Source organism: Sebastes umbrosus, chromosome 7 (genome assembly GCF_015220745.1).
Source record: "Sebastes umbrosus isolate fSebUmb1 chromosome 7, fSebUmb1.pri, whole genome shotgun sequence".
NCBI lineage: Eukaryota > Metazoa > Chordata > Actinopteri > Perciformes > Sebastidae > Sebastes > Sebastes umbrosus.
The window spans coordinates 1,509,040-1,534,858 of NC_051275.1; the positions used below are offsets into that span (position 1 = coordinate 1,509,040).

Sequence of the window (25,819 nt, forward strand, 5' to 3'; positions counted from 1 at the left end):
GTTCTGCATTATTTGCTCCACTGCCCTTTAAACTCATTTGCCATAGTCATAAACCTCCAGTTTCTCATATGCATGACTTTTTTTGGCTGGACCACAAAGGGCCAGCCTTACAAACGCAAAAGCCTGTCACTGAGTGACTGAGTGATGAAGTTACACGATTAGTCTGCCAGTGGCGGAGGGCATCTCAGTGCTTTCCATTCATTTCCAATGGAAAGCAGGAGAAGCCGTTGCCCAGTGCATGGTGGGATAGTTGCGGTGAGTTGGAGATGGTCTGTACTTACATAAAGTTGAAAAGTCTCAACTTTATGTTAATGAGCCTGTCCAGCGCGACACGCCTGGCTCACGAAACTTGGACCAAGCTGTAAAACTAGAAGTCTCATATTCATATATCCAAGTTTGTTGCCGGTCAGACGCATGTTTAGCCGCCACATGATGATTTTACGTAGGCACACAGCGGCTCAGTCAGTAACGTCACACAAACACACAACATGTCGTCTGTGTGGAAGTTCTTCAGCGTGAGTGAAAAAGACATAAAGCTGCAACTTGTCACAGCTGCAAGTCCAAAATAAGCCGTGGAGAAACAACCTCAAAACATTTGGAACAACTAACTTAATCAGACACTTATTATATTGTAATTCATTCCCATGCTGCTGCTCCGAGTAACTACAGTGAGCGGCTCGTCTGCCGACAGCACGGAGCACATTATGGTGCGTTCAAGCTAAACTCAGTAAAAATGAGTATTTGGCGATGAAAAACTATAATGCTATCATGATGAGTTCAAATGTAATTTTGAACGCATCAAGAAATTTGAATAAATACCGTTGTTTGAAGGAGATGTTTTCACAGCAATATAAAATAGATATTAGAGAGGGAATTATGACCTGTTTAACTTTCTAACATTAGCTCTAAGCAGCTTACTAACACATAATTAGAACTCCTAATGCCAAGATTTTTTTTAACGTAGCACAACATGAAGGTAAAAGCAGCGCTCTATTTATTTTAAATGGGAAATTGCACTAAAATGTTTTGTCCCTAAAATCTATGAATAATCGTGATAATAATTGTGATCTCAATATTGATCAAAATAATCGGGATTATCATTTTGGCCATTATTGTGCAGCCCTACTCCTAGTCTCTTGGTCACATCACCCCCAGATGCAAAGAAGTCTCCTGGTATTTGAGGGGGTGTGCGTGGTACATTACTTGCAAGCAGCAGGTAATGTAGTGAGAAGACATAGAAGGTCACATAGTCTGGAGGCTGTGGTGGTGGATGTTGACAAGCTGCTTATGAGTCATGACCATGAGCTGCAGACACCAGATCAGACTGATGCATAACAAGCATTCAGAAGTGCTTCACCTTGGCTACAGCACTTTAAATCCTTGAAAGGCCTAATTTTTTTTCTCAACTAAGAGAAGTCACTCTCTCTCTCTCTCTCTCTTTCCGTCCCCATTCCTTCAACCTGTCTTTCTCTCCGAGCACGAAAAGTATTACAGTGTCATAGAGATGGACATCTGGGCTTTCGACAGCGTGGAGGATGCTTGCCTCAGCTCCGCCGGGATGTCGGAGCAAGTTCACGCTCCTCGCAGCCTTTGAACTTGTTTGACGTCAGCGTTGTTAAACAAAGCTGAGAGGCAAAGTTTCAAGTAGGCGTGATAATACGTGTTACGTAACTTAAAGGCGAGGGAACGAGATATCCGTGGAAAGCGTTTCACAAAAGCCCTTCTTTGAATTTAACATGCTCACCAGCCCTGACAGCAGCTGACAGTTACAATGTGGGCTGCTAACTCACTCAGTGAAGTGACCATGCAATATTTAGCACCCTTAGCGCCGATCAACATTATTTGTTTTGTTCTGTTTGTCTTTTTGTGGTTGATGCCCTCCGAGCAAATCTATCAGTAAGGCAATTGGCACATATTTCTTCTCTGACATTTGCACTTTTATTTAACCACAATCAACCCGTCATGCATTCAGAGATGAGTCACATTCCAACCTTGAGGATTGACGCGTACATATTTGCTGTGGGTTTTGTAACCAACGAAACTATGTTTGGGAAGAGATACAATACACACAACTGCAGCGTACCTGTCAACAACGAAACCCTGTGTGCAGCCATTCATTCAGAAACTGGCAAGTGTGATCAAAATAACTATCTGTTTGTCATTGCACTGATGTTCCCTCCGGCTGCAGCAAGGAGCAGTGAATCTGCGACTGTTAAGGACATCAGAGGGTTTCGTGGAAAATATCTGCACAATCATTTGATGTTAACATTCGCTTTAAATTTGCTTTTCACTGCAGTTCACCCACGGGAACTAATATAGTCCTAATTATTGCCGTTTGTCACTGTCACTATCATGGCTAGAATCTTAAATAGCTGTTGAAAACATAATAGCAGTGTGTAAAGTTGAACTTCAGCTGGGACATATTCAAATCTCTCCCTCTCTCTCTCTTTCTTCCACTCATTCTTTCAGTAACATACACAAAAGTATCCATAATTTCCCAGTATGTAAGTCACTAGTCTTTATGTTTTAACTGGTTAATAAATTGTATATTAATCCTTTACAGATTAAGTTATAGGCAATAACATTGCAGACATAAAAAGGACTTTTTTATTGCGAGGGTACGAGTAGGGCTTGGCAGTGTGACCTAAAATATATACAGTAATTATATAATACATATCATGGTATATAGGTTTTTCCCTCTTAAGTGATGTATGGTGCACTCTGGCATAGTAATTATTTCATGCCTGGAGTTAAAGGTCTCATCAATTAGCTATTACAGTAATATACTTTACAGCGGGTGGTTGTGGAGGCAGTATTTCATGAAAATAAAGAGTTCTGCAGAGCTGATGCCAAGTGTGTGTGTGTGTGTGTGCATGTGCGTGTGTGTGTGTGTGTGTGTGTGTGTGTGTGTCATTTGCTCTGCTTTCTCACGACAGCTGCAGTACAACTCAGTGATTTGTGACTTGGTTTTTAATATTTCTTTCTTGTCTTTAAAGAATAATTTGACATTTTGGGAAACATGCTTCTATACAGTAGATATTTAGCAGCCGGCTAGCTTAGCTTAGCATAAGACTGGAAACGGGGAAGCAGCTAGCCTGGTTCTGTCCACCGGTAACAAAATCAACCTATCAACACAAATTAATACAAATTGTTTTAAAGTGTAAAAATGTCAATTGCGGTTTTCCAGGGGTTATGTGCTGGACTATGTTTTGGCCAGTAGCAGTAACTTCCTGGGATCTTGTCGTCAATGTGAGTGGAAACTCCAGGAAGTCACTGGTAATCAGATTTTATTAGTCTTTGTGCTAAGCTAAGCTAACCGGCTACTGACTCCAGCTACATACATGCGTTGTATTAATGTTCTCATCTAAAGGCCTTTACACACCGGGGGGCCTTTTTTAAGTGTGAGTATAATTCACACGTCAATATATTTTTCAAACTGTTCTTTTTGTCATGAGTACTTTCACACAGAACGCCAATATTACCCAACAAAAAAGCGATTGAAATGAGGGTTGATTTTTCTTAGTGTTAACACCACGAATAAAGGCATCAACCAATCACATTGTGCAAAACGGACATTTTCAAAATGTAAAGCATAGTGTACAACAACAATAGATATATATAGTGAACTATACAGAGGCTCTGCAGTCCAAACCAAAACGGCAAACTTTATTACTCCTTTCAACCTTGACAAAGGCAGCGCATACCAGATCCAGTCCTTCTGCTCTTACCTTTCACAATAAAGGCCCCAGACATATACACTACATAACATAAAAAAACTTGTGTTTGGTGGATTATTTCTCTGTTGTTACAATGCTAATGGTCATTGTATTTTACATGGTTGGAAAACTTGTTTATTTACCTTCACAATGATGTCCAACTTGTAAGGATCATGCATTTGTGGGATGAGCAGCACAGCTGATTATGTGGGTAGTGCCCAAGAAAAATTTGCCAAAATTCTCTGCCAATGGTAAACAGTGTATTCTCCTGCTGGTGTTGACTCTTGTTTTGAGTTGTTTGGTGGATTGGATGATTGAACTCTCTATCAGTAACAAGGAACAAACAAGACATATTGGCTATTTTACACTTTATTCATTTAATACACCGTCAGGAGTCTCAGTAGCGGTGGAAGATCCATACGCAGCCACAACAGCCTGGCACCTCCTCCTCATGTTGGTCACCAACCTGGTCACACGTTGCTGTGGGATGGCATTCCATTCCTCAACCAGGATTCGTTGCAGGTCAGCCAGCGTGGTTGTGTTGGTCACTCTAACACGTACAGCACGCCCAAGTTGATCCCACAAGTGTTGAATTGGGTTGAGGTGTGGACTCTTGACAGGCCGTTCCATTCTCTCTACTCCCACATTGTGGAGGTAGTCTGTGATAACCCTGGCTCTGTGGGGGCGAGCGTTGTCATCTTGGAGGATGAAGTTAGGTCCCAGATTGTGGAGATATGGGATCGCTACTGGCTGCAGAATCTCATCCTGATATCTCACTGCATTGAGATGGCCTTCAATGATGACAAGCCTTGTTTTGCCAGTGAGGGAGATGCTCCCCCCCCCCCCCCCCCCCCCCCACACACACACACACACACACCATGACACTGCCCCCACCAAAAAATGTTACTCCGTCGGTGCAACAATCAGCATTGCAGGAGAATACACTGTTTAGCATTGGCAGATAATTTTGACAAATTTCACTGAGGCGCTACCCACGTAATCAGCTGTGCTGCTCATCCCACAAATGCATGATCCTTACAAGTTGGACATCATTGTGGAGGTAAATAAACAGGCTTTCCAACGATGTAAAATACAATGCCATTAGCATTGTAACAACAGAGAAATAATCCACCAAACACAAGTTTCCAAACTTTTTTTTTCGAATTTATTTACCAGAGGCAAATTCACTCAGGGCATTTCTCATTCATAAAAGGAAACTCAATGAAATGGCTTACAATAGCTTAGGCTACACAACAATTTATCTCAGGCAGACACTCTGGGTCAATAGGGTTTAGGTAGTTGATCCTCTTACTACACGAATCTTGTCCAACATTTTATTGAACAAGTGTTACAACTGTCGCAAATTTGCACCGCTGCAGGTATGAGTAGTATCAATGAGTTTTGATGCAATTTTCTAGTCATTTATTCGTCACACACCTGGTGTGTAAAGGCCTTAACTCTCGGCGAGAAAGCGCATAAGCATATTTCTAAAATTGCGAAACTGTTCCTTTAAAGGTGTTTTTCTCAACAGACACCATGCAGTTATGGTGTGTGTAATGTCTTTCCACCACTGGCTTTTCTTATATCAACAACAACTATTGAGGTGATGTATGCATTGTGCTTTTCTTTTTAAAGCCATGCTAGGAGGAGACCTTGTGGATATTATTTGATTTTTGTACAGGCAGATACTGCCTCTCCTTATCCACACAGCATGTTATTCATCTCCAGACTTAAATTTCAGGAGCTTTGTGGTTAAATGTGGCTGTTGCTGCTTACAATTTATTTTATAGAGTTCTAGTTATTTTAAGAGTTGCGGATGAAAATGCTGCTCCACTTTGACTTTGTCCTTTTTTCTTTTCTCTGCACAGTGTGTGCTCACTGAGTATGTCTGTATTATCTCAAGGCCTGATTAAAACTCCATTAGTCATGCAGAAAACAAAGAAAGTGTAATCAAAATGGAAATGAGTGTAATGGTGCCGTGGAAACAGATGAAGCGGACAGACTAGCTTCTGCTGGAAAAAAGACTTTAATCAAAGACTTTTTTGGTACTGTTTGTCTTCTTTTGTCTGTCTTCAATAATGCTAATGAAAGCTATTGAATCCTGCCTCAAAATGAAGAAGATACTCTTTTAGATGGTGTTATGGGTTCTACATTAAGGAGCAGGGACCTCATTTAAAAGTTCAACTCGCAGAATGAATGCTACAAATGAAAGAAGTGAAAACTTGTTGGCTTTGCCCCAATATTAGCGTTCTTGTTGGCTGTTCTTATTTTCTCTCGGTCATCAGATAAAAAGTAAACAGATGTTAGGGAGAACATTTTTCCAAGAAACCAATTTAATCATCGAAATTGCTCGAGGTCATGTTACAGAAATATGCCGCCTCTCTGATCAGGCTGTGTGAAGGAACTTGTCCTACAGCAAACAATCAGTCAATCCTGTTAACAAGCCCCAGACTCAGACTCCCCACACTCATCATTTTAAGCCCATCCATCACTTTACACGCTGCTGCCAATACATGACAAGATAACAGTGAGACAACAGCTACTGTAGCCTCTCTGGCTTCTTCTGTTACATCTATTAGGAGCTCCCAGCATTTGTCAAACTAAACAACCTTCACTACAGTGGCAATAAGTCAGACATCAGGTTTATTGTCATGTCAAGTTGTACAGGTGCTTGTGCTGATTGGGTCCACAGTGTTGCAAACAACCACTCAGGTCAAATCTAGTTAGAGTAGACCTCATCATTTATGGCTGTAGTGTAGAAACGGGGCCAAAAGCCTGCATGGCATCCAGTGGATTGATCCACGAAGAACGGCCTGTGACCCAGAAAAGAGGATATGCTCCCATGTTTGAGGAGGGCTCAGGGCCAGGACTTATAGTCTGGGGCCCAGGAGGAATGACTGGAGGGGGGGGGGGGGGGGGGGGGGGGGGTGCGGGCCTGTCTTTGTATTTTTTGGTAAGCAGTCAGTTATCTGCACATGTGCCCCATTAATTAGCCAACAGGGGAGCTGGGTGCAGTGTTGAGGCTAAAAGGGGGGTAGTGAGGCAACATTGAGGTCCTGACTTTCTGACGCCCCAGGGGCAGCTGGGTACACCACCTGTTAATGAGCTCTGAAGAGGTCCCTAATTGGACCTCTGACTGTGGACCACACAGGGAATCAGACAGAAGGAGTCTCCATATGAAGACATAAAGAACAGATACAGTATGTAGCCTAAGGCTTGATGGCAAGATAGATATATATCTTTGTCAAAAATTGCATCCTAATGGTAATATTTCTATTGACTAAATAGTATTTCTTAGTCTTGATGAGGACTCTACCTTGTCAAGAATGAACTTTCACTCTCCATCTATAGGCTTAAAGGGGACATATAATGACAAACTTACTTTTTCAGTGCTTGTTCTCATACATTTGGGTATCTGAAGTGCCTACCAACCCACAAACCGTGACATACGACAACCCAGTCAGTTTTTGTGGGCTGCCTAGATCAGAAAACATGTGATTCAACAAGCCATTCAGATTTGGCTCCCCTTCCTATGTCACATGATAGCCGGTTCCCCCAAAAAGGTGTATGAATACCACAATAATGCGCAAGGCATTTAGTGTGCAATAAGAATACCTTCCTTGCTTTTGTCATTTGTACGCCATGTAGTCTGTACTGTCTGCAATGTAAACCAACCGCGTAAATATGCTACGGTCAGAGCTAGTGACGTAGAATAAAAAGCGAGAAAGACCGCTTATGGTAGGCGAGAGGGGACGTGGATGGATCCAACAAACTCAGGACTGTCAACCAGGAGACCAGTGATCAAGACCGGTGTTTTGTTTTGTAAGTTACGTTAGTGACGTTTGTCACGTATTTTTTAGTGATGTTTATGACGTGTTTTTCGCATTTATATTCTGTTGTTTTCGTACGTATTTTACTTAGTTTACGTACTTATTTTGAGCCCAACCATGACATTTTTCCTAAACCTAACTAAGTGTTTTTTTGCCTAAACCTAATTGTGGACGTCACAGAAGTTTTGTTGCATGGTGTACAAATTACACGCGGAAAGCCTAAAATGCATCCTCGTGACATGTGGAATGTGTGTGGAATGTTGTGATATTTATAAACCTTCCTGTGAGACCGGGTTGCTCATGCAGGCTCTTGAGAATATACCGCCCACGCCTTGAGAACTACCTTTGCAAAGGTGCACCATGTTTTCCTCGCAAGCCAGTCTGATCTGGGCTTTTTCAGGAGGGAGACTTAAAGAGACAGGCGCTAAAATGGAGCATTTTATCCAGAGGGTGAATACAGGTACATTCAGACAAACAGTATGAGAAAAACGATGTGTTTTTGGAACATTAAAGCATGTGAACATGTTCTAGTAGAAAGATATACAACTATGAACCTTAAAATGTGCATGATATGTCCCCTTTAATATTTATACCGTTTCGGTGAGGCTATTATGTCCAGTCAATCAGTGTGTGTGTTGTTTAGGCAGACATCATACACCATTTGCAATCAATTTGGTTTGTACATGGTTGTTTGTGGTAGTATGTGAACTTTTTGCAAGAATTATAACTACTATAAAAACTCTTTGTGTTTGAACAGCTTTGTATTTGGATATTGCATTTGTTTTAAAAATGCCTGTTGTGAACAGATTGAAAACCCTCTATATATCTGACTGGTGTCGTGCTGTAGGTGTCAGACAGTGTACCAGACTCTGCTTGATGTCTGTGTTTCTTCATGTCATGCTCTCATCTCATGTGTTATGTGTGTCATCGCACTCCATTCATGTGCATGACTCTGCGTAACCTACGTGCTTATTTCTGTGTGACTCCGAGGCTCTGCTCTCCTGTAGCGTTGTCAGTCAGACGCTGCTGTTTGGATAAACAGACAGGCAGAGCAGTGCCAGATAATAGCTCTGGCCCAGCATGAGGCCCTTTAACTGTCACATTAATTTGCAACACTACGGGAGCAGCAGAAAGGGGGGTGAGGCATGATCACTGTATTTTGAATGTCTCTCTTTGTGTTTACTATTATTGATGAATCCAAAACTGTGGTAAAGTGGGATTTGGGGTCATTGCTGTGTTTTGAAAAGTCTGAGTAGATTTTTTTCAGTTCTCCTACTGTGTGAGGGGCAGATGAAGTGACGGGTCACCCCCTTCTTCACACCCCGGTGATCTAAAGCACTCTCCGGTGAACGATTGTGTCTGCCTGTCTGCTGTTTATCAGAAGTGATGCAGATCTCATTGAGGAAACAGATACTTCCGACAGACTGCCACTCAGTTAGCGAAAGGGGTTGGATGCTCTTTGATTATGATTCCTTCTACCTCCCACCCCAGACGCCCAGCACAAATTAACCCCTGTCAGTGGGCAACAAAGAGAGTGGGCATGGCCGAGTCTGATTTATTTCACACAGAGCCATCATAAGGGCACAGTTGGCCTCCCTTCTCCCCCCATAAGCCACACACACCCCAGCCCTCTTGGCCTCTCCTTTTCCTCCCCTCCCCCCCACTGTCCCGCCCTCACACCTCCTGTCGCACACACTCAACCTGTCACTCCGGAAAAGACGCATGCACAAAGACGGGCCCGAATCAAAAGGAGCTGATTAGTAATTAATGGTGCATCATTGTATTTGCATCAGGACCGCGTGCACGGCGTGTGTGTGCATGCAGAGCGGCGTTGTCAATCATGCAGAGTGTGCCCCGGCCCTCCCTCCTCTGTCCTGCCCATGTGCTCCCTTTAGGGGTGCAGCCACTTATGGCTATTGATACGGTGACTCTGTTTTACACCCACACACTTACACTCAAGCCCAACACAGGACAACAGAACAACCTCCTGCTGAGCCCAGAGAAAAGAGCTGGAGGCTGCATCATTCTGATGGATCTATACCCAACAACCGATTGTGTCTGAAATTATCATTTTCTTGGATTATACACAACTGTTGGGATTGTGTGTGTTTGGTTGTTCGCTGCAATGTGGGTGTTTGCATTCCGCAGCCAGAGACACAAGAGTTTACGAGAATGGAGCCCGCCACTTCTCTGTGCGTTTTTTCGCTCTCTGCTTGTGTCAAGGATGCGGAGGGCTGGAGGTTTGGACCGTTGGTGGGGGAAGTGGGCAGAATGCGTCCAGGTTCTCAGTCCCTGTGGTGTTATTGTTGACAGAGACGGGAGGTCGCTCAGGACGGGGCCAGCGAAGGGGCAACACCGGCTCCCACCACCGAACATGAGGACGACAACTCTTTGGGCTACACAGGTACTGCTGCTGCTGCTTTCTCATGATGTGTCCTTGCATACATACATAACCACTGGGAGATATCAAGTTGATCCCAGGTGAAGAAATGACTTGAGTTATTTAACTTCTTGCACTGAAACAGGATACAGTTTGTTTTCCCTTATAATCAAGCAAAGCACGTGTTGTCTATCACACCAAGTATACAACCTTGTTATATATAAGCCCTATATTGAGAATAGCAATCAAAGGGATTACAAAATGCACTTTGGGGAGCCATTTGTTTACATTTTTCAAACAGAAATCCCCTCACAGTTGAACAGTCTTTATACTAAATAAATAAGCTTCAAAAGTTTCCATGTGTTTCCATGGTAAATATACAGTATATTCAAACATGATCTACATGTGGTGACTGCTGCTTAGAGTTTCCCAGTTTTGAGTGTTGAAAGAGGAGGATTGTGGGAAAAGGAGCGCCACTCCAAATGCATGTAGCCGGTGTCTCTTCAGACCACAGAGCTCTGTAGGGAAATGCAGAACCGGAAATGGGGTCCTCACCTGAGGGACTGGCTCACACACACATGAGCACACACAAAGGATTCAAGTCTGGAGAAGATTAGTAATGACGCATGTGTTTTTTTTGGGCCCTTTCCCCCAGAGTGAGGGTAAAAAGTGTTCTCCGTGTGTTGTCCCAGCGAGGAGACCTACCTTCCTCGGTGATTTACTGGACCTCACACAGCTTCAGGAAGTCTTGCACAGAAAAAGGAAGTCCAGATTAGCTGCCAAAACCGTTATGAGCTTCATCTTATCGCCGTGTGCGGCTGGAAATTCAGACAATAAATGACAAAACCATACAATCATCTTCAGTATCACGCTACGCCTTTTATCAGTGAAGCTAAGACATTAAGAAGTTTGAGCCCAAACAACTATTACATGGTGATTGGGCTGTCAATCGATTAAAATATTTAATAACGATTAATCGCACATTTTTTATCTATTCAAAATTTACCTTAAAGGGAGATTTGTCATCATGCTTATCAACATGGGAGGTGGCAAATATTTTTACTTTATACAAATGTATGTATATATTTATTATTGGAAATCAATTAACAAAATAAAACAAAGACAGATATTGTCCAGAAACCCTCACAGGTACTGCATTTAGCATAAAACAATATGCTCCAATCATAACATGGCAAACTGCAGCCCAACAGACAACAACAGCTGTCAGTGTGTCAGTGTGCTGACTTGACTATGACTTGCCCCCAAACTGCATGTGATTATCATAAAGTGGGCATGTCTGTAAAGGGGAGACTCGTGGGTGCCCATAGAACCAAGGGACCCCTTTGAAAATGTCCATGACAGTTTTTCCACGTCAAAATTTAGTGTAAGTTTGGAGCGTTATTTAACCTCCTTCACAACGAGCTAGTCTGACATGGTTGGTAAAGATGGATTCCTTAGGTTTTCTAGTTTCATGACAGTATTTTATGACAGTATTTCCAGCTTTAAAACTGAGCCCGCTACAACCTCCGATCGCAAGCTGTTTTAATGAGTTAAAGAAATTAGTGGCATTAAAACAAATTTGCGTTAAGGCGTTATTATCACGTTAACTTGGACAGCCCTAGTAGGAATCTTTCAGTTTAAACTCTGAGTTAGCCATATACTGTAGTCAGGGTTCCCAGCTTTCAACAGACTTGGCGTGCTTTGAATGAGGGTATAAAGAGGGGAAATCATGTTATACTTGCCTCACTGCATTTGGGCTCATCTTTAGAATGATAAATCTGTCCGGCAGACAGTGCCAGGAGTTCATGTTTAATCTGGCCATTTAATCCCATCTGTGCATGAAAATGAAGGGAATCGATCTGGCCCAGTCAGTGAATTGGAAATGAGACTAATGTGCTCTAATACCTCAGTCTGCCGCTGATAGAACAAAGCGGGCGGCTGCCAAGGACTCCATTTTCAGAGAGCGTGACTCTCCGGATGGAACGTGAGGGTAATCTTGACAGCTGCCAGTTTTAGCTCAGATGAAAACGGTGTGCACCTTCAAGCGTTGCAGCGAAGAGTCTTTTAGGTGCCTGGCTCTGTTTAATTGTGTCTTTGTCATGTGAGCTCAGTGACCCTCACGGAGAGAGAGGGTTCATTGATTTATGAGTAAATTTCACTGTTTATCTGATCTCACTCTTACACATGACATTGAGGAAGAAGGGTGGTGTGTCCTTGTCATCGTTCCACTGTGATTTATTGGTGTGTTTACTCTGAGATAAAGGACAGAGATGTGTCGAGAACTTTGCATCGATGTGACTAATACTGTAAGCTGATCCATTTTTAATCATATAAAATTAAAAACAGCTGGCACAACACTCGGCAATGCCACAGTAATGTCTTGCATGGTAGTCATCTGGGATTAATAGAGCCTACTGTGAATTTTATAAGGAACCATTGCTGACCTGAAGTTTGCAATACATTAAAAGTGTTTTTTATTGGTCCCCCTAGACACAGACTCTCAGCCAGCCCTAAATTGTTTCCCAATATCAAAGAGCTTTGCACCGAACTTCACATTCATAATAAATGAGACTGACCTGTGTGAAGGCAGTGGATTAGAGAGGCACGCTGGAACTCTCTCTTGCGCTTACACTTTAGCGAGCCGCTGCTAGGCAGGCAGACGCGCACAGAGGAGACAGGTCTTTGGTTTCTTCTGCCTCGACATGAAAGGGCTGAGCGTGACTTCAGAGAGCACATCACCACTCATTTTCTCCCTCTCCGCTGACAGCTAGCATTGCGTTTGTCACAGATCACAAAGGACAGAAAGTTCAGAGAGCCACTGTATTTGTCAGGTTATAGAAATAAAGATAAAGGGGAAAGGGAGGGAATTTAAGGTTGCCACACAGTCACCACTGATTGGCTGCATAATATAGAGGAGGTCCAAATGACTGTAATACCATGTTTTATACCACTCTCAAAGCGGTCGCCCCTACAGCAAACCATTCACGGTACTGATGGATGGACAGACGGGTGATGTGAGAACAAAGTCAGTGCTGAACGATCAAAAAGATCAGATATTATAGCGTAGAAAATATCTATCAACACACACTGTACAATGGAGGCTCTTATTCCACATTTTTATGGTGGAAATATAAAAGGTGCACAGGCCAGCAATGAAGATGAAGACAGTCTATACATGACTTTTATAACCTGTTCACACCTGCATCTTTTGGCTTGCCAACTGATGCTATTAACTGTTATTAAGTCTCTCCTGTTCTGTGTCTGCATACCCACACACACACAAAGACATATGCAATCGGAAATCGGAAGTCGGAGCTGGGAATGACGCCACACCCGAGTTGACTGCGTTCCAGTTCAACAAGTCAGAAAACTTAATGGGGTTTGCGGCAGCCAGGTTAGATATTGTTAGCAATACCAGTTCATAACAATGGATTAGGCTGGTCTTTTGTGCATACAAACACCGTAGGAACATGTCCACAGATAGACGTTGGACAGTACTCTGTGTATGACTGATTTAATGAGACACACATATCGGTAAGACAGAAATGCTAATAAACAGTATATTATTACAGCTTTTTTACTGTTGATGTACAGAGCAGCCATCTTGGATTGTGAGGTCAGGGTTGGTGAGGTTCGTCCGACTTTCCAAGTTGGAAATCTGACTCCAGTTGAAATTTCCACCCGGGAACTCGGAAATTCCGACTTCTCACCATAAAAACACATTAGCCTAATTTATACTTATAGGGACAGTTTATAGGATTTGGCGGAATCTAGTGGTGCGGTTGCAGATTTGCATCCAACTGAGTACCCATCCGCTCACGTCCTCACCCGTTCGCCTCGCTCAGAGGCCATCTTTACCTTAATAACACTACTTTAGGAGCAACGGAAGTCAGACGGCAACCGGGCGGTACCACGGTTTTGCACTCTGCGGCTCACGTTACAGAAGTTTTTATAATGCGTGAGAACTACGGTTGGCCCTCAGGTAACGTAAAAACCGTGAAAGGCCAATGTTTTGGTTTGTCCGTGCTGGCTACTGTAGAAACATGGTGGAGCATCATGTGGACTCCTTGAAGAGGCCCCGTTCCCTATGTAGATATGAAGGGCTCATTCTAAGCTAACGAAAACACAACCATTCTTAGTTTCAGGTGATTATACAGTAATAAAAATTAAAATATTAAACGTGGCGACCAGCACAGTATGCAGATATAAACAGCATATTCTATGTTGTACATTTTCTTAATAATATCACAGACTCCGAAATACTAGGTAACTAGACAGGTTGCTACAAGTCGTTGCTCACAGCACTTCCATTGTTTTGAAGAAGAATAAATAAATCACTGCTCATCAAATACTGCTTTCTTGTTCACATTGCACGTGCACAGCCAAGATAATTTGATTTAAGTCAGGTGACGCTAACTGTTTTGAGCAGAACATTACCACCAATTGTTGCTCATCAGATTCAACACTAAAGTGAGAAACAACATCAGTGTTCAACCTTTGTGTGAACAACGTGTAGCTTGAGAACAGAGATGTTGCTGTCCTCATATTGTTGAGTCTTCGGCCCTGTTTAGACCTGGCATTAACATCTGTCCTGAGTGATACGATCACAAGTGGACAGCTCTAAGTGCAGGTGTTAACGCACTCAAGACGCATTGAGGACGCATTCAGATCCGATCGCTGAGACCACATTCCGAGGTGGTCTGGGCCACATATGACCACATTCTTTTAGTAGTTTGTAGTGAATTTGTCCTGGGCCATACTGAAGGACCGCCTACTCAACTGACGTCCTGCTTGAATCCACGGGGTCACTGCACTCCTCAGGTGAATAGACAGGCGGACGCGAGCGCTGGTCTGCCTCGCGGCACGGAGACGGCTTCTGTGCTCTACTGTATCCTGTCGGTACAACTGTATTTTATTGAAATATATATTATCTATAGGCTACACATCTACAGACTATCAGACTAGGCACGCAAAGCATTATTATCATACAGTTGGTGTGTTTGTTCCAGTGCTTTGCACAGAGTGGATGCCCTCTCACTCTCTCTCATCCCTGGCTCTCTGAAGCTCTGCGCCCTGCTGTTGCCAGGCAAATACAGCGGTGCCGGTACAATAACCTTATATTTGGTGTTAATAAAATGTACCCGACTTCACGAATATGTAGGATATTACTCCTGACATCTGCTGTTTTAGCAGTGTGTTTACTACGTGTTTAGTTGCATATACAGCGGGGAAGTCAGATCGGATCACAAGTGGTCACTGAAGACGCATTCTAATGCCAGGTGTGAACAGGGCCTTAGTAGGTGGAGACCAGGTGCCTGTTTCCCCTTATTGATGCCGGAGTGGAGTGGTCTGTGTCTGGATGCATGGCACTGACAGCTCTACCATGAGAGAGATGGAGAGCTCTACACGTTATTCATCCTTCTCATCACTAGGCTGTTGCACTGTCCTTGAGTCCCCACCCTGAAATCCAATTTCCTTGACAGTGTCACCCCCACATATATTACCCAAGAGTCACCACAGCATCAGTGTGGCACGTCTCCATGACACTCACTGATGTTCATCAGTCTTAGTACCATGGTAATCAGGAAGCAAAAAGAGTGCTACATGCTCAGCTAGCTAGCACTCTCACATAGCTATTATCTTCCTACCAGTGCAACAAAAGAGACAGATCCCTGGCCACGCCTGGAGGAGCGATTCACTTGAGATATAATTAGTTCTAACCATGCACTAATGTACACGCAGTTTCCCTGCAGCCCCTGTGCTGCTGAGGCCAGTTGAGGGTTTTTTATTTTTTTTTTTACTCCCCATCCAATCTCTTTTCATCTCCCTGATCCACACAGCTTAGTTTAGCACCGTCCTAGTAAATGGGTCTATTAACCATTCTTGTCAGGATAGAGAGTGGAGTAATGTGGTCAAGAGGCATTGGAGTGGGGGCGAGATTTGAGATGGGAGTTAGCACGAGTGCGCAGGGGTCGAAAGCACAAAGACTATGAGGTGAGAATTAAATTAGAATATTCAGATTCACGTTTCTAGTGTCCTCGTGATAATTTGGAAGAAGATTGGATAGGGTTTTGCTAAGTGCTAATAATCAGCTGCTCCTGCCCCGTCAAACACATTTAATTCCTCAGTGAAAGGATAGTAAGTGTTTTCTTAGGATGTAAATGGGTCACGTTTAGTCAAAGAGGAGAGGAGGGAATGCTGTGGCTCCTCTGACTTGAAGTTGGTTGTTCAAATAGCTGCTAAGACATTGAGTTAAATTAAATCAAAACGTTCACATACATGGCAATGTAATCTGTGACCTCTTTGTTTTCCATCACTCCTGTACATTACGATGCAATTCAGACAATCCAAAGTGGAGAAAGAAAAGATGAGACATAAATCTTTCACGTAGGACACCAGAGTCTGGCACCTACAGTATGCTGCTGGTAACATATTTCAGAAATAAACATTTGCAGTTCGGTTTGTGGTGCAGTGAGCAACTTTTATTTGAGTGAGAGAGGCACCATCTTAGATTGCGGTATCCAGTTTTTTTTTTTTAAAGGTGCTCTAGTATACGATATCCAGAGCATTAATATAGCAGTAAACAACTATTTGCTATGTAAAGATATAGAGGAGTAATGTCTACCTGAGCAGAGAATGAAGTCACTCTCCCTCTGCGTGTGTGTTTGTAATCCTGGCTTCTCCGTGATTCGTTGATATAGTCGGGCCGGCCGCACTTACCTTTTAATGCATGTGAGTGCTCCTGTGGCTCATGGCCGCCAAGCTGCACTGCTCTCATAGGGCGGTTACAGCTGATAACGCCAATGCAGAAGCGAAGCACCCACCCTCTAGTTCAACCCCAGGTAAACACTGTCTGCACTGTTGCTGTTGCTTTTCACTGTTAGCATCGTTAGCTGCGAGCTGCCGGCTCAGCCTTAGGATGAAATAGAAATGTTCCCAATCTTGAATTTAGCACCTTTAATACGCTTACGGCCAATAGAGTGCTCCGGGGTTGACACAGTTTTGTTGGCCAACCAGGAAGTTAGCATCGCCCTGGGTTCCCTCGACAAAAAAACAATGGGATTTCTCCTTTGGGTTTTGGATTATTGCAGAAAATAAGCTCTGTGACAAACACATGTTTATGATACTTACACGTTTTGTTCAACGCGAGTATACACGACGAGGCTGTAAAGGCGGACAAGTCGGTGTGATGACATTTAGTAGTCTCATTTAGCCACTAGTTGGTGAGCGCCAGACACATTTAGGCTTCAAATTCAATTACTGACATATTTTATTTCATAGAGCAAAACATTAAAATCTTTTAAGCTTGTGTTAACAACATACCTTATTTCAGGCATCTAACTAAAAACGCATTCAAAAACATAGACTTCCAGACGAGGGAACCGGAAGTGCTAAAATGCTAACTCATTTCTGGGTTTTAGGACTCATTCCTGTAGCACTGTATACCCTTTCAGATCAAGACAGCAAACCAGTATGTACAATATTGTATTAGTTTAGCAGCCAAGAGTAATTGCAACCACTCTGTAATATACAGCGAGGAGTAACAGTCATTTTGTTCTTGGACAACACCAACTAAGACTTCTATATAATGTTAGCTGTATAACAGCTGTAGCTGCACAGCTGTTTGGACATACTGGAGAGCTCATATAAGGCGTGCTTCATAAAATCCAAGCCACTGTTGAATTTTAGCCACAACTTCATCAGCCAAGCAGGCATTTTTTTACAGTAGTGAGTCAGGTCTGTTGAGTTGTCAAAGTGTCATTAGAAACTGGGCTGCACTCTGCCACTCTGAGAGGTAAATCACTTCAATTGCATTTCACTCATTTAAAAAACAGTGTACTGTTGATGCAGATCATTTATATGTTGTTGCACACATCCCATGTAATGATCTACTATGTTATAAGCAACATTCAAACTGAAACAAACTTTTATTTGCTGGAGTTTCTGGTAACATACAGTACTTTTAAAGCTACTGTACATCCCTTGCACATTAGAGCTTTTTTAAATGATCCAGCCACAGCAACGTCTTTATTATTTGGTAAAATACCTCACCTAGTTTTATGTTCATTTCCAGAGCTGACGTTTCCTTCAGAGTAATTAGCCATCTTTATGAGCACACGCGTAAGGAGTGCTTGCAGCCCTGTGCGCTCCTCCCAGCACCAATTTCTCTAATAACTGTCAGCCATGACTGACGGCTTGATGACCTGTAAAATCATTGCTGGTTTTATTGGTGCTGATATGAGTCGTGCATAGTCATGTTGTACATAATGTTCAGCCGCAGCCAATATGAAGCCTGTTTCTCTGAGACTCAGTGTGAGCTGTAGGGGGCTGTGAAGATGTGGTCATGAGATGGGGGTGGAGGGGGTTGTAAATCTGGGCAGCACCTGCTCCCTGGACTCTGGTGCGTGGTGTGAGGTCAGCAGCGCCAGATATCCCATCGATCATATTTATTACATTCATCACAGTGGCAGTTTGTTTTGGCAGCTGATCGCACCAGGGGAAGACGGGAAGAATAGGCTTTTCATTTGAGAGACGGGGAATGCTTTTAGCATGAGCAGTGTCTTTGCATTTTTCACTGGTCAGGGTCTTCGGAGAGAGATCAGTCACTGATGTTGGCTCCAAGGGCCCACTGAAACCGCAACTACTGCACAATGATATTCTAAGTACAGTTCTGAAAGTTTCTGGAAGAAATAACTTTGAGAAAAAAAATATTAATGTCCCATCAATTCTCAGCTCCATGGCAGTTTGGGTTTGCAGCTGAGGTTTGTCTAGAATATTGGAAGAGCAATTTGTGTTTTTACTTCTTTTATTGATTTCTTTTCAATAATATGAAAGAAAACATGTAGAAAACCAAAGTGTTATTATAGTTTGAATTAGGAATGTTTATCTAGCCCACAAAAACTGCTGAAGGTATTTTGAGCTAGGCCCTGACGGACTTTTTAGCCACAGTAGCTGTGTGACTCCAGGGATGGAAATGTCAGTCTGTCAGTCCGTCCACCACTTTGGTCCAGATTGAAATATCTCCACTTTTATTGCACGGATCGCCACGAAAGTTTTTTTACAGACGTTCATGGTCCCCAGAGGATGAAGCCAACGGATTTTGGTGATCTCCTGACTTTTACTCTAGCGCCACCATGAGGTTGACTTTGTGGTTTTGAGTGAAACCTCTCGACAACTGCAGATGTTTATGTCAAGAATTTGGGACACAAATGCTGTAATCTCAAAATACAAAATGTATTTTTGATGAAAAGGGAATTGGCTGAATGTGTCAAACTGAGCAATTGATCTGAACACACACACTCCAGCAATTTGTGAAAATCATCGATGATCACGTATAATGATACTCTTTCTTCCGTTATTCCTGTCTGGAGTCTGACATCTGACCATTTTTACTAGTTTGCCACATCAAGCAGTCAGTTGTATAGTTTCACAGTGGCGACGATGTGCTGAATGTGTGCTAAGCTCTAATTGAGTTGTTTCAAGTCAAGTGTCACTGTCAGTGCTGTCAAATATGTATAGCCTACAGAGGAAAGGTAAACTTTTACAGCTAAAGCTCACATGTAGAATGCACTTACAATGTATGACTCACCAATAATGAGGAGATTTGACCTGGAAATGGCTGTTTATTTTCCACTTAAATAATGGTCAGATTGTTGCTCTGCTGCTGGTCTGGATCTCGTCTTGTATCTCGCTGCCATGTGATTGGCTGAGGTCCAGCAGTGATAAGAACAAAGGGATCTCTTGGCTCAGTTACCCTGAGCCCCACTGTCACTCATTAAAGCTCCTCTGTCTCTAAACCAATTAAGCCAATTAAGCATGAAACGCAATGCTGCTCGTTTCTGCCACAATGCGTTTCTATGTGGGAAGGAGTGAGGTGCAGGTCACACAACAAGCTGCCTGTGTTTCATGAAAAGAAGAGCAATTCAAAGACAGTCAGAGACACTTTGATATTCTAGTCATTGTCAGATTGTATCTTCCTGTTATGCTACTGCAGTCACGCATAGAAATGCACAAATTGGATACTGTAATCTTAATGTTAAATACTTGTCACTAACATGATAAACTTCATATCTTTCCATATGGAGCATAATATCTCACAGGAGGAGAGTTTGAACAGAAGCAACTAATAAACATCTTTGTGACAACAGAAGTGCAGAACATTCGCTCTAACTTCCCGAACGTCTGTTGCTGCAAATATTCCCAACATCTGACTATATTTTGATGTTGCTGCCAGGATGTTATGTGATAGCTGGGTTATTTTAATCAGCCTCCACAGGCCATGTCGAGGCTGACGCTAAACAGATGCTAATGTGAGGCCCATTAAAAGACTCAGGGAAAGAGGGATTCAGTGTGCGCAGGCAAGCGGAAAAGCAACAGCCTGTTTATCGCCTCATCCTGCTTTGTGCTCCAAACCTCGTCGCGGCATCCTGTGAAGCTCCCCCTCTTTCCCCTCTTTCTTTCTCCTCAGTGTCTGCCCGCTCCCCCACCCCCCTCCCTTTGCCTCGCATTTCTTGCAGCAGCAGCGTCATGCATGGGGACATTCCCTGAACAGAAACAGATTTGTTTAGTTCTCCGTCATCTTCTTTCACTGGACCCTTGTCTTTTTTGTATCATGTCCTGAAAGCTGCACAGAGAGGCTATAGTGAGAAGAAGAATGTCCTCACTCTTCTGTTTATGTTTTGTTACACTCTGCTTTGAGTCTCACTTGCTTTGTGTATCGCCTGTCCCTTTCTCTACACTCTGGCAAACTCTCAATATAACAGTGACAAGAGACATTTTCAGCCTTTTCCAGATTTTAAAGACTTTTTTGGCTTGTTTCTGAGGCTCATCTGACTGTATTTATTCTGGGATGGTGCCCAGAATTATGCATTCTTGGGCTTTTGTGTGGAGCTGAGGGGCCACAGAGTTGTCCACAGTGGACAGGCAAGGCGAAACGGCCCTGACAATCACTGAGGTTTCTGTCATAGATGTTCCAGAAATATGACAAGACTGCACTTAGTGCTTCACTTTCAGTCTCTGCTGATATCTGTCAAAGTCTAAATATGGTTGGTTTTAGTCTGACTGGCCAGCTGTGATTTGAATTCAACTCAGTACGTTGGCCCTATTTAAGACAAATGTCCAAATACTGCTGATGTGTGCATTACACTTTAGCCCATATCAATTAATCTATGTTACTTTTAATCACAAGCCATGTTAGTTTTTCAAAATGGAGATAAATCAAAATGTTTGGCTGGGTTGCAGTTAGAAACACGACACAAAGTCATTTCTAGTCAAACATTTCTCATGATGGCAGGGGCCTGTGCAATTAGCTGTGGCATGGTTTGTGCTCCTGGAGCTTCACAACTCCCTCAGCAACCACTGGTGAACAAAGCACAGCAAAAGTGCACTCTTCGATGACCCTATGGTTGATAAAACATGATAGAGAGCCCTCTAGCGTGCCCTTGCAGTGGAGAAAACATGATGAAGGGCCCTCAAGGGTACCCTTCCAGTGGAGAAAATGTGATGAATGCCTTCTAGGGTACCCTTCCAGTGGAGAAAACATGATGAAGGGCACTCTAGAGGGCCCTTCCAGTGGAGAAAACATGATGAAGGGCCCTCAAGGGTACCCTTCCGGTGGAGAAGAAAATTATGAAGGGCCCTCAAGGGTACCCTTCCAGTGGAGAAAACATGATGAAGGGCCCTCAAGGGTACCCTTCCAGTGGAGAAAAAAATTATGAAGGGCCCTCTAGAGTGCCCTTCTAGTAGAGAAAACATGATGAAGGGCCCTCAAGAGTGCCCTTCCAGTAGAGAAAACATGATGAAGGGCCCTCAAGGGTACCCTTCCAGTGGAGAAAAAAATTATGAAGGGCCCTCTAGAGTGCCCTTCCAGTAGAGAAAACATGATGAAGGGCCCTCTTGAGTGCCCTTCTAGTAGAGAAAACATGATGAAGGGCCCTCAAGGGCGCTCTTCCAGTGGAGAAAAAATGTGATGAAGTGCCCTGTAGGGTGACTTTTTAGTGGAGAAAACATGATGGAAATGCCCTCTAGGGTGCCCTTCCAGTAGAGAAAACGTGATGAAGTGCCCTCTAGGGTGCCCTTCCAGTAATTAAACATGAAGGAATGCCCTCTAGGGTGATTTTTCAGTAGAGAAAACGTGATAAAGTGCTTCCTCAGGACTTCAGGTCATCTCTCCTCCCTCCCATCGCTTATCTCCCTCTCCTTCCTTTGAGTCGGACCCCATGTTGACAATCTGGCATGCCACCTAGAGATCATTTAATTCTCAAGAGTGCCACGACAGCAGAGAAAGTTCTCCACTGCATGATTAAGCAGTCTTCATTTAACATGATATATACTGCAGATTCCAGCGGACCACACTTATCAATCATGCAACTTCTTACAGGAAGTTTTAAAAATAAGAGATTTCCAGATGTTGCAAGAGATTGGATAAATGTTGGCTCAGTTGAGTAAATGCAATTCCATATGTTTACGTTGCTCTATTTTAAGCCTGTGGTCCTCCATTGTTGAGGTTGGTGAGCAGAAGAGGACAGAGCTGATGGAAATTGATGCCATCGGTCAGCCAGTGCTTCACCCAGTTTTCTCACCTATTCCACCCAGCTTCAAGTTTGTGTGTGAGCATAAAACAGCCCTGGGAGTCTTGCCCTTTCTTGTCAGAGGACCTTGCACCTCCTGACTGGTTCACTCAGTCATTATAGACACTGTTTCTGATTTGTGATGGGCCACTTGTGCAACTGTAAAATGAATCACAGCCCAAACACCTAAGGCAGGACAAAGTTACCCTGCAGCTATTTACTGATTGTCTTGGAAAATGCGAAAGGAGCTCAATCAAACACGCTCCTTCTGCCTTATGTTATTCCTGTTTTATCTGTTCAGAACACCTTGGAGACGTTGCTGCCCGTCGCCAACTCACAAAGACTACACATTTGAATTGCTGTCTTATAAAAAAAGAAAAGTAGCACAATGAATACATGAAAGAATGGCTCCCTCAAGGACAGGACAGGGATGATAAAAGGCCGTAGTGAATGTGAGGCAAGTGAAGTATGAACCATCCAACTAAAGAGTCTGTGAAGGGAGCTCAAACATACTGACTGCCACATTCTGTCCAAGGTGACTCTAACTGCAACTCCGACAAGTTTCTGTTTACTTCCTGACATATTTGAGTGTGAAAACCCCCAAAAACACTTTTTTCTGAGGATGGAAAAGTGTTCTGTCTGTTGGGAAAGAGTGTTTTGTTTGCCTCTCAACAGGGAGTATCTTTTCTGGGAAGAGAAGTTTTGTTTTATGCCATCTTGTTTGGTGCGCTGGTGAGATGGGAATGAAAGCCATTTAATAGTCTTAGTCAGAGAAAAGGGCGCCTTCGCCTCACCCGCCTGTGTGTCATCCCATCACCTCTATGCTGAGGGGGCCTAGGTTTTGTGAGAAGTCCAACACATGTGAAAAGGGACTCAGCATGTAGCCTACAGGATCCCCCGTCCTGCTGCATGCATAGAAACATCATAAGAAAAGACGGAACATCCACAAACTCCTTTTGAATATTAAAAGGAGAATTACTGAAGATAAAAAGGGCCGGGAAGATGAGAGACGCTCTCTCCATTGAGCGATGGCGTGGCGAGATGGAGAGGGGAGTGAACTTCACCATGCACATTGTATACAGAGTTGCCCTCATTAAGATCCCATCATACTCTTGGGGGAAAACATTGTCACTGGATTTAGGAGAGCGGCCAAGACTGCAGGGGTTTAGGTGTTTGGCAGATCTCAAGGGTAGCAGCATGAAGGACTCTTGGTGGGAAATGAGGCGATGTTTGTGGTTTGCTGCTGTTTTTGAGAATTTTCAAGAGGATCTTTGGATTGGATTTAATTATTTGTCACCGGTCTGCAGCCACTGAACCAGCAAGAACGGTGTGTTTTTATGATAGTTGCATGCACATCTATTGGCTGTGTGTTGTCCACGCACATCACCATGCAGATCGTGTGCTTGCTGGTGGTGCTGTTCTCCATGCTGGTCATGCTAGGAGTTCCTAAAGACCACAAGGGTCCACATGGGGGCCGTCGCCTCGCCGGGTTGCAGAAGTCTCACTGGTGCAAAAGACTGCCTAATAATTTTGGACTTCACCAAAACCACCAGACTTTGAGGCACTCCCACGTCAAACCACACAAATGCAACCAGGTCTTTCAAAGTAAGTACAAAAATATTACATAACTGTCTTTCAAAGAATAATGAGTCATCAAATCTTTGGCGTCATTCAAAGTTGTTTTGGTTCTCTTTAATGGCCTCAGAGCGCTCTGCAGTCCAGGATGGGGAGATTTTATACATTCTTGTATATTCTTGTAAGTTGTTTTGTGTGAAAACGATTTGTCTGTTGGTGTTAAAAGCTCTCTGCTGTCTCCGCTGCCATCACAACCCTGACAGTATGTAATATTTCCAGCCTCTGCTGGTCTGATCAAGGTTGCAAAGTAGAGGGAGGGAAAGGAGAGAGGACAGAGAGCCTCCCTGGTCACAGAGCTCCAGCGTCATAACTTGTGCTTACTGTGGGATTTTTTTTCTTTTTCTTTCTTTCTTTGACAACCATAGAAGAAGAAGGGTGGAACCACACCTGAATACAAAAGGGTTTGATGCAACATTATACTATGAAAATATGTCAATAGTGGTGAAGCCATGGGCAAAGTGGATTAAAGGTGCTATTGATAACATTGATAACATTCAGCCACTAGATGTCCCTCCCCCGTTCCATTGCATTTACTTCACAACAAGTCTTTGCCAGGCACTTACCGTCAATCCCAGCCATTCATCCGTTTTTTTTTTTCCACACTAACTGACGACCCAGAGATACCACGTGATACCAATGATGTTTTACTATTGGCTCACAAGCCTTGTCAGAAGTGGTAACCAAACGTCAGTTGTAAAGCTAGAATGAATACTGGCATTATATGAAACTGGAACCTCTAAGGAGCCCACTGGTATCAACCATCATACTAGCTTGTTGCGAAAGAGGCTAAATAACGCTCCAAACTTGCGCTACATTTTGGCGAGGCGAAACTGGCGTGGTCATATTTAAAGGGGTCCCTTGACCTCTGACCTCCAGATATGTGAATGTAAATGGGTTCTATGGGTACCCGCAAGTCTCCCCTTTACAGACATGCCCACTTTATGATAATCACATGCAGTTTGGGGCAAGTCATAGTCAAGTCAGCACACTGACACACTGACAGCTGTTGTTGCCTGTTGGGCTGCAGTTTGCCATGTTATGATTTGAGCTGCATGCTGTTTATGCTAAATGCAGTACCTGTGAGGGTTTCTGGACAATATTTGTCATTGTTTTGTGTTTTTGATTGATTTTCAATAATAAATATATACATGCACTTACATAAAGCAGCATATGTGCCCACTGCCATATTGATGAAAGTATTAAATAATTGACAAATCTCCTTTTCAGGTACATTTTGAACGCTTAAAAAATGTGCAATTAATTTGTGATTAACTATGGACAATCATGCGATTAATCGCAAATAGATATTTTCATTGATCGACAGCCCTAGTTTACATAAAATGTTATCAATGAGGTCTGTAAGCATATGCATACTTTTAAGGGCATGAGATTATTTGAAATCAAAAATTACAGTAATAGTAAAATAACAATTTGCTGACATCATGTTGCACATTCCCCTCCTCTCATTCTATTATTTGCAGGTAATGTGAGAAAAAGAGAGATTAGAGCACTGTTTGTGACCCGTGATAACAGTGTTGGTTTTGTGTGACAGTTTGTTTTTTTCTTTGCTGTGTTGCATCAAAAGTTCAAAATGCTCACGTCCTCTTGTAGCAATCAGCCCTCCCAGACACCCTCCCATCCTGACGGGTCTAAAGTGAGCACTTTTGCTGATAATTGCTTCTATGTTAC

At 43.1% G+C, this 25,819-nt stretch overlaps 1 protein-coding gene and 1 long non-coding RNA gene across 2 annotated transcripts in view; both read left to right on the top strand.

The window, feature by feature from the left end:
* robo1 (roundabout, axon guidance receptor, homolog 1 (Drosophila)) overlaps positions 1 to 25,819 on the top strand; it is a 300,316-nt gene that overhangs the window by 100,320 nt on the left and 174,177 nt on the right. The window contains 1 exon segment of the mRNA XM_037774440.1: positions 9,860 to 9,950. Coding sequence (XP_037630368.1) covers positions 9,921 to 9,950 — 30 coding nt within the window. The 5' untranslated portion in view covers positions 9,860 to 9,920.
* Positions 13,915 to 25,803, top strand: LOC119490902. Its single transcript, XR_005207503.1, has 3 exons — positions 13,915 to 14,106; positions 14,656 to 14,657; positions 25,790 to 25,803. It is a non-coding gene; the product is annotated as an uncharacterized LOC119490902 (long non-coding RNA).